The sequence below is a fragment of the Anarrhichthys ocellatus genome, unplaced genomic scaffold (genome assembly GCF_004355925.1).
Source record: "Anarrhichthys ocellatus isolate YVR2014 unplaced genomic scaffold, GSC_Weel_1.0 scaffold1998, whole genome shotgun sequence".
Classification (NCBI taxonomy): domain Eukaryota; kingdom Metazoa; phylum Chordata; class Actinopteri; order Perciformes; family Anarhichadidae; genus Anarrhichthys; species Anarrhichthys ocellatus.
The window spans coordinates 1-8,965 of NW_022281972.1; the positions used below are offsets into that span (position 1 = coordinate 1).

Sequence of the window (8,965 nt, forward strand, 5' to 3'; positions counted from 1 at the left end):
TAAACTGGCAGCCATTTTGTGTCCTAACAGTGTGTCTGTGTGCAGGAACCTTCCAGCCAAGTCAGCAGAGGAGACCCAGAGACACAGACAGCAGTACGAGCAGATGGTGGCCGGAGCTAAGAGGAGAGGTGTGTTTGATTTAACCTGCTGCACCTCCCACACGAGTGGAGCTTAACAGAGTATATGTTGTCACTTATTTTCAGTCACTTCCTGTTTGTCTCCCGTTAGAGCTGAAGGAGGCTCAGAGGAGGCAGCAGCAGAAGGAGGAGCAGCTCAGACAGGAGGAGGAGATCTCCAACACCTCGCTGGTCTGGAACCAGCACATCCTGCCAAACTGGGACGCCATGTAGGTGATGATGTCAGAGAGTCTGAGGTGATGTCAGAGAGCCTGTGATGATGTCAGAGAATCTGTGATGATGTCATTGTGTCAGGAGGTCTAGTCGTCGGGCTCGGGACCTGTGGTGGGGGGGTTTACCTCCCAGCGTCAGAGGGAGAGTCTGGAGCCTCGCCGTGGGCAACGAGCTGAACATCACAGCAGGTATTCTCCTCTTCCTCCTAACCTTCCTCCTAACCTTCCTCCTAACCTTCCTCCTAACCTTCCTCCTCTTCCTCAGAGCTGTATGAGATCTTCCTGTCCAGAGCGAAGGAGAAGTGGAGGAGCCTCAGTGAGACTGAAGGTAACTAGAAGCTAGTTGAAGTCTTTAAACTGATGGATCTCCTGTGACTCACCTGGACGTGTTTACCTGCAGACGGAGTGTCCTCCGGTCTGGAGCTCATCTCTCGGGACGTCTCCAGGACTTTGTCTTCGCTCTGCGTCTTCCACAAGGTCTGAAACCTTCACCTGATGTCCTTTAGGCTGGAGAGACAGGAAGTAAATTATGACTTTTATTTTGTAGGGCGGTCCTTACCACGACCTGTTGCAAAGCATTCTGGGAGCTTACACCTGTTACAAACCTGATGTGGGATATGTGAGTCTCACACACACACACACACACCCTCCTCTGTCCCCCCACAGACTGATCCAGCAGAGTCCACCACCCTCTCACCTGTCTCTGTCTCTCTCTCAGGTGCAGGGTATGTCTTCCATGGCTGCCATGTTGATCCTGAACATGGACGAGGTTCAAGTCTTCATCAGCTTCTCAAACCTGATCAACAGACCCTGTCAGCTGGCTTTCTACAGAGGAGACCACCAGCTGGTACTTATCTAGACTTACTCTACACAACAACCCACCTAACCTGAACCCGCACCCGTATTTCATCTATATATACCTCATGTATAATGACGACTATAATAAAGTTTAAGTCTCTGTCTCTCTCTCTGTCTCTGGTGGGCAGTGTGGAGAGCGTCGCTAAATGTTTGATTTTTCTCAAACTTTTCTTCAATCTCTCTCCATAGTTCACTGTGTGATTGAGTTGTGGTGGTTTGAGGTTCTTGTCGGGGTATTTTGGTGTTTTGGGCGGACAGAGAACCATGTTTCTTGTCGGGGATGGCGTCCTCTGAGACGTCGTCCATGTCTTTGAGGCATGGCGTTCGTGTTCACCCCGACCCGTGTGTCCCGGTAGAGGCGATTCTCCTGGCGGTGGGAGACCGTGTGGGACACGCTAACCTGTGCTATGCCTCCAGGATGAACAGAGGTGTGCTGGTGTTTCTGAAAGAGGAGCGTTTTGTAGCGGAGTTAATATCGAGCGGCGTCTCGCTGGACGGCGTGTATCTGCAGGTTTCCCCGCTCGCAGTGTCCTCCACCCGGGTCACCGTCTCCGGTGTTCCCCGTTCATCCCCAACCAGGTGTTGGAGCTGCAGCGCTTCGGGAAGCTGGCGAGCAGCTTCAGGACTGTGGGTCTGGGTTGTAAGAGTGATAAACTGAAGCATGTCCAGTCCTTCAGGAGACAGGTGTACATGTTCCTTACCTGTCCTTCACAGATGCTGGAGGTCTCCTTTAGGGTGAAGCACGGGGAGGGACACTACATGGTGTACGCTAGCACAGGTAGCATCAGGTGGTTTGAGTGCGGGGAAGTGGGGCACAAGCGGACCGCTTGTCCTAACAGGCCGGCCAAAGGGCACCCCGAGCAGGGGCCCGTACCGGCGGAGGAGCTCGATCACACTGGAGCTCTGCTAAATGACGAGCCAGCGGAGGAGGGGCTCTGCAGGCAGACAGACAGTCAGGATGGGGAACAGAGAGCTGATTCAGGCGGAGATACAATTATTGATGAGAACTCAGCTGTTCTGAGTCTCACAACAGAGGAAAGGAAAGTGGTAGAGGAAAGGGAAGTAGCAGAGGAAGCACTGACAGCAGGAGCAGAGGAAGGTATGAGGGAAAGTGTAGCAGGCAGCAGTAAAGGGCCGACAGCTGAAGCTGACCAAAGTCAGGCTGCTGGTCCAGAGGAGAGTGGGGGGCTTGTGTTGTGGCAGAGGAGATGGAGTACGACTTTGACGGTCTCTCTGTCACAGGGTCCTAACTGTCAATGACTTGGTTGCCTCGACCCTTTGGCACAGACTGTTAGTCCTGCCTCCACCACAGGGCCTGATTAAAGACATCCAGAGGGCAGTTGTGGACTTCTTCTGGTCAGGGCTCCACTGGCTGAGATCTGCGGTGCTGTACCTGCCGGTCCAGGAGGGACCGGCAGGTACTAACTGGTCTGACACCGTTCTACCAGTCCGTCTTACAGGCGTGGCAGGTCTTCACAGTCCCTCAAAGAGCTGTGACGACACCACTGATCAACATCCGGCCCAGCAGGCTGCTGCTCAGGCTGGTGGAGGAGGTCTGTGCCTCCCTGCCAGAGGGAAGAGACCTGCCAGAGACTATCTGACCAATGGGACGATGAAGGAGTGAGGGTGTCGAGGTGGACCGAGTTGTTTGGCAGGGAATCCTCCCCAAGGGGCTGCTGGTGGTCCCTGTATAAACCCCCTGTGACTGACAAAGAACACTGAACTCTGTGAACATTTGGAGTCTGAAAGACATTCTAGTTTCAGTCAGAGACAAAGCTCTGGTTCTCAATTTATGTTTTCTTTAGTATTTATATTATGTTTTTTTTTGTTGCATGAATTAGTTTTCTTGTAGTTATTGATAAACTGTTAACGGAATTTAATAAGAAATAAAGATACCTTTAAACCTCTCTCTCTCTGTCTCTCTTTCTGTCTCTGAGCGGAAGGAGTGCAGAGTTGATGGAGCGTGTTCGAGAGCAATTAACACTGATTTTTCCGGTATTTTTTCGTCACTAGTTAACGTTGGATATGATAGTGTATCTCACGGTGTTTGTGTGAACATTTAGCTGGTTTTAGGGTCTTTGTGAGTGGTTGCAGTCGATCAGCGCGTGTCGGCGTGCTAAACGCCACCATGGACATGACCGACCTCACGAGGAAACACGGCATAAAGATCCCGCCGACTTTCCCGGTGTCAGTGGAGGAATGCAGCCTGGCAGTGGGTGAACTTGTTGGACACAGCAGCGTGAAGTCCGCTGCACGAATGAACAATGCCGTGGTCATCTTTTTAGATGCAATCGGACATGCGGAAGTGGTGATTGACAACGGAATCGAGGTGGGCGATAACTTCTTCCCCGTTTACCCTCTCTGCACACCGGCAATGAAGGTAACAGTGTTCCCACCATGATGAAAGTGGAGCGGCAGAGTGTGAGTCCAGTATGGAAGAGGACTCTGAGTCCAGTATGGAAGAGGACTCTGAGTCCAGTCAGGAGGAGGGCGCTGCTGCTGACAGTGAGCCCTCTAAACATGGTGCTGGCAGCTGTAGGAGCTCTGGAGACTACAGCGTGGAGAAGATAAAGGAGTTTCTGAAGAGGAGTAAGAATGTGAGAGGAGCCAAAGTGGAGGACTACCTCTCTGACAAAGAGAAGCTCTCCAGCTCTGCCAGAGCTCACATGAGAAGCAAGGACAGAGGAGGTCTCATGAAGCAGGAAGGCTTCAGACTGAAGAAGATAGTTCACAAAGTGGACAAAGATGGAGCTCAGTGAGGAAAAGATCTCACAGTCTAAAGACAATCAAAGACACATTTATGTTTGTTGGACTTTATTTGGTTAACCGTTTTAACTGATAAAGAAACATGTTCAAAGAAAATAAATGTTTTCTAAAAATAAAAAAATCTGTCTCTGTCTCTCTGTCTCTCTCTCTTTCTTTAGATGCTCAGGTATTTCGGGACCTTCCAGGTGTTCTTCCAGGAGACTCTTCCTCGTCTCTTCCTTCACTTCCAGTCTTCAGGTGTGACTCCAGACCTCTACCTCATGGACTGGTGAGTCACACCTCAGGTAGAGTCCAGGTAAACTGCTAGCGTAGCTTAGCACAAAGATCTTCTAAACCCTGCCCCCGCTCTCCAGGATCCTGTCCCTCTACATGAAGCCCCTCCCCCTGGACGTGGCCTGCAGAGTTTGGGACGTCTTCTTCCGGGACGGGGAGGAGTTCCTGTTCAGGACTGCTTTAGGGATCCTGAGGCTCCACCAGGACGTCCTGCTGCACATGGACCTGATCAGCATCGGTGAGTCATCGCCTCACCTGAGATCAGGAAACACTTGCAGCCATCCAGGTTTAACCTGAACCTGTCCTCTTCCTCCTCTTCTTCTATCTCTCTCCTCCTCCTCATCCTCCTTCCTCCTCTTCCTCCCCCTCTTCTTCCTCTCTCCTCCTCCACCTTCTTCCTCTCTCCTCCTTCTTCTTCCTCCCTCTTCCTCCTCCTCTTCTTCCTCTCTCCTCCTATTCCTCTTCCTCCTCCTCTTCTTCTTCCTCTCTCCTCCTCTTCCTCTTCTTCTTCCTCTCTCCTCTTCTTCTTCCTCTTCCTCCAGCTCAGTTCCTGTCCCGCCTCCCCAATAAGGAGCTGCTCTCTGATAGGCTGTTCTCCTGCATCTTGGCCACGCCCATGCTGAGCGGGAACAGGAAGTGGACTCAGGTGAGTCAGCTGACGGGAATAAATAAGAATAATAACAATAAATAAAAACCTATTTTGTTTTTCTGTCTCAGGTTTTGTCATCCTGCAGAGACTCAGAGAGGAGCAGCTGATCTTCTTCTTATTGTTTTAATTATTATTATTATTGTTATTATTATTATTATCATTATTACTTCATCTACTCAACATGATGTCACTGTTCATTAATTGATCTTTATTTGTTTCTGTAATAAAACATTAAAATATGAACTGAAGGACTAAAGCTGTTATGAGAAATAAAGAAATAAAAGCCTCAGTTATTAATAAATGTGCAGGTTAATTCGACAATAATTTAAGTGGGTTGAGCATATATTACATATATAGATATATTACATGTAAATATAAATAGATAAGGGAATTAATCAATAAATAAATGTAAACAGAAACGAATAAATTGGAAAATTAAATATGAAAATAGATTAATAAAAAAGTAAATTATTTAATACATTTTCTTTGTTTATTTTTCTATTTCTGAGGATATTTATTCATTTTTTAAATTAGCCTGCCATTAAGTACTTATTCATGTATGATTTCTGCAGCTTTAGGCCTCCATAGCACAAGAACACTGAAACAAAATGTGAAACCATATTTAATGTTCTTTTGAAATCAAAACATGTTTTTATGGGTCTGTTTCTGAGTCGACGAACAAACTTAGTCATTTTTATTTTTATTATTTAAATTTGTATTATTGAAGTGTTTATTCTCAGCTGTTTCATTTTCGTTTATTTAGTTCATAACGAATCAATAACTCTAATAACTCAACATTAATTATTGTCACACCTGTAAAGTAAAAAGTATTTGTATGTTGTTAAACCACCTGTTGAGCTTCAGACTGTATCTACATGTTTTATCATATTTATTACGTTATGACTTAATAAATCTAATATAAACGGTTGTCTGTTTCCTGTAATCGGACCTCCGACCGCTGGGGGCGCTGCTCACCGTCAGTCTGCTCGAGTACTTCCGGGTTGTCGGTCTGAACCCGGACTTCCGGTCAGCACGCGTGTGGGAACAAGCTGCAGCTATTCCACCAAAACACAGCGACACGTTTAGTTAACACACACCGGAGAAGTTGGTCAAAGTTCGGCCTGAAGCTGCGGAGTGAGACGGAGAGTATCTGCCGCCATGGGTCCGGTAAGTTCACACCGGAGAACCGTTAAATCACTGTTAAATGAGCACGTTACGGTGAGGTAGAGCCCGTTAAAGTCTTTACGGTCTGACACCACACTCCGGAGACAGAACCGAGGCTTTAACGTTCTGGAGCTCACAGAGACACAAACACGTGATGAACGTGAAGCGTTAACGGGACATCGGCGCGTGTTGTTATTAATGAGTTGATGACGTCAGCTGTGATTGTTGATTATTGATCAGAGATATTAGATTAAAGGACTCTGATGAATTCAGACTAAACCTAACTGAAAAATAACTTCAATGTTTTTTTTTGGACATTTTAAAGACTCTTAGTTACACAAATGACACACAAGAAGTTTATAAAATAAATGAAATATAATATGAATAATATAATAAATGTAGTGTTGTGTTTATTACTCAGGATAGAATAAACACAGTCAGCTGTTTTATTTACTTAAGAAGAAACATGAGCAACATAAACTGCAAAGCATTGTGGGAGAGAGATCAACTCATCAGGTTTAGTTAAACCTGATCCTGTGAAGCTGGTTATCTACTCGTTAATCAATCAAGTTTATCAATCTGGTTATGACACATTCACATAAAGGGGCGGGGCTTAAATCATCTGAACCAATCACAGACAAGGACCAGTCTGATGTCCTCAGATAATTTCATAAATAAAGATGAAAAACATATCAGAAATATTAATCTCTGCCCCCCTCACCCATCCTCTTCCTCCTCCTCCCCCAGCCCCGTTCTAAGAAGCGTCGCCCGACGTTCCGCCGTCTGTTGAAGACGAGCGGCGTGAAGCTGGAGAACAAGATGAAGAACCGACAGATGAAGCAGCAGAACGTCGCTAAGAAACAACGTAAAGAGCAGAAGAAGCTGAGAGCGGCGGTGAAGGACGCAGTCATCAGGACGCCCCGCCCACTGGAGACGTACAGGAAGAGCCCCGGTGAGGAGGTTCTCCCACCAGCGTCGGAAATACACGAGGGCAAAGGGCAAAACTGCACCTAAGAAATATAATTTTGCCCCTGATATCACTAGGAGAGGGGCAAAAAATGCCCCCGAACTTTCTAAACTAATAAATAAATGAACTTTCTAAACTAATAAATAAATGGAGCGCTTCTTAATAATCAGACCTGTGACTGCGAGACTGCGGTCAACTCAGCAGACACTTACATGTTAGTGCACCTATATGCTGACATTCACGGTAAACGCATTCAAACGGCACAGATCGGGAGCGAGCGAAGGACTTTGAAAGTTAACGGAAAGATTAACGTGAGACAACATCCGGTTTCTTCAGACGAACATCCGGTTTTCAGAATAAGATGCCAAGAAAGTATGAATTATATTCACATTAAGTATAAAACATGCTACATCTCGTGAGTTAAAGGGAAAATACACCTAAATTGTGCGTAAAGTGTCTTTATTCTTTGATTTGAGGGTTGCTGGAAATGAATAATACCTGACTGACAGTCAATTAAGATATTTTACTAAGCAAAAACTGAACTGAATTTGGACCTTCAAATGGCACATTTTTTAAATTTTTAAGGTGCTATAAAAATGTTTTTCTCAAAAAGTCCACACAATGACTAATGCAGATGTTCAGGACAAAAATGGGTAATATCACAATATTTGAGGTGCTACAAAAATATCTTTCTCAATAATTCCATACAATGACTGATATATGTGTAATCAAGGCATCGTTGACTTAATAATTGTTAATAGTTGTTTGAAAAATTTAATAATAACAATAAATAACCACAAAGAAATAAGAATAAATTTGAATATGATTGTCTGATTTATGTTTGTTTTTTGTTAAAAAAATCTAAGAAAACACTTTGAATCTGTAGACTACTGCTAATAGTCTTATTATTGCCATTTGATGACAATTGCTCATATATTGTAAGCCTAAATAAGTATATTTATTATTTTGAACAAAGGTTAAATGTTATTTCACAAGTTTCAAAAAGTGCCAACAATTTTTTGAAAATGCCCTGGATTTCAGTCAGTGGGGGCAAAAATTGTCCCCAAAAAAATATGTTAATTACCTACCCTGTCTCCCACAATGCACTGCTCTGGGCCTGTTCTCACCTGATCATGTCTCTCACAGAGGAGGAGCAGGACGAGGAGTTTCTGGAGAGTCTCCCCATGGACATGATGGAGGAGGACGATGTGCAGCAGATGGCCGCCATGGCTCGCCACGCCTCCTTCATCACCAGAGACCTGTCATCATGGTAACACACACACACACACATATGTAGGAATCACAGGTGATGATCAAAGGCAGTCAGACTGAGGTGTGCTTGTTTCGGGCGGTGGGGCGTCTCAGCGGTCCGGTGCACGGTGCTAAGAAAAGGAGCTCTGAGGTGGTCCGGGGCTACGAGAAGGTTCCCAGGAAGATGAGGAGGACAGAGGAGAAGGAGGTGATCCACCTGCTGCCCATCAAGGACCAGAGAGGAGTCGTCCCACAGAGCATGGAGAGAGGTATTGATCGTGTATTGATCCTCTATTGATCTAACTTATTTCATTAAATATGAGTTCTAGTTGTCATTAATGAAATCAATGTGTGTGTTTGTAGTCGTCATAAAGCAGCCGGAGGAGGAAGAGGAGGAAGAGGAAGCTGCTGATGAGCCGGAGTTTGAAAATGGTAAGAGTTAATATCACAGATAAGTTTTTCTGTATTAAATATGAAGTCATTAGAATGAACCGTTAATAACACAAGTGATATCCTGATCAAGACCAACTTAATAAAGTTATTATGACAAACCTTAACATGAATAATATTTTACTATTTTTAATTAACACCTAAATCACATTTATAGTAATTCGCATCAAATAGTATAGAGCTAATAGTATCTGTGGTATCGTTACTAACGGTAGCTGTGGTATCGTTACTAACGGTA

General features: G+C 45.2%; 2 protein-coding genes across 2 annotated transcripts; both read left to right on the forward strand.

The window, feature by feature from the left end:
• Nucleotides 1-7: 7 nt before the first annotated feature.
• LOC116378038 (TBC1 domain family member 12-like) lies at nt 8-5,138 on the forward strand. The gene is made up of 11 exons (XM_031839836.1): nt 8-128; nt 229-346; nt 432-538; nt 615-677; nt 750-826; nt 897-968; nt 1,068-1,196; nt 4,132-4,241; nt 4,327-4,484; nt 4,789-4,892; nt 4,964-5,138. Exons 1-11 carry the CDS (start codon nt 104-106, stop codon nt 5,000-5,002), a joined length of 1,002 nt encoding a protein of 333 aa, XP_031695696.1. The 5' UTR covers nt 8-103; the 3' UTR covers nt 5,003-5,138.
• Nucleotides 5,139-5,916: 778 nt separating this feature from the next.
• Nucleotides 5,917-8,834, forward strand: LOC116378039 (nucleolar complex protein 3 homolog). The gene is made up of 5 exons (XM_031839837.1): nt 5,917-6,062; nt 6,807-7,011; nt 8,173-8,296; nt 8,392-8,546; nt 8,641-8,834. The coding sequence occupies exons 1-5, from the start codon at nt 6,054-6,056 to the stop codon at nt 8,718-8,720; spliced, it is 573 nt and encodes a 190-aa protein (XP_031695697.1). The 5' UTR covers nt 5,917-6,053; the 3' UTR covers nt 8,721-8,834.
• Nucleotides 8,835-8,965: the final 131 nt, after the last annotated feature.

Coding starts and splice junctions, on each gene's coding strand:
- LOC116378038 (XM_031839836.1), top strand. CDS start 104: ATGGTGGCCGGAGCTAAGAGGAGAG. Junction 827..896: donor CGCTCTGCGTCTTCCACAAG/GTCTGAAACCTT, acceptor TTTATTTTGTAG/GGCGGTCCTTACCACGACCT. Junction 4,242..4,326: donor GACCTCTACCTCATGGACTG/GTGAGTCACACC, acceptor CCCGCTCTCCAG/GATCCTGTCCCTCTACATGA.
- LOC116378039 (XM_031839837.1), top strand. Junction 8,297..8,391: donor ACCAGAGACCTGTCATCATG/GTAACACACACA, acceptor GGGGCGTCTCAG/CGGTCCGGTGCACGGTGCTA. Junction 8,547..8,640: donor CCCACAGAGCATGGAGAGAG/GTATTGATCGTG, acceptor GTGTGTTTGTAG/TCGTCATAAAGCAGCCGGAG.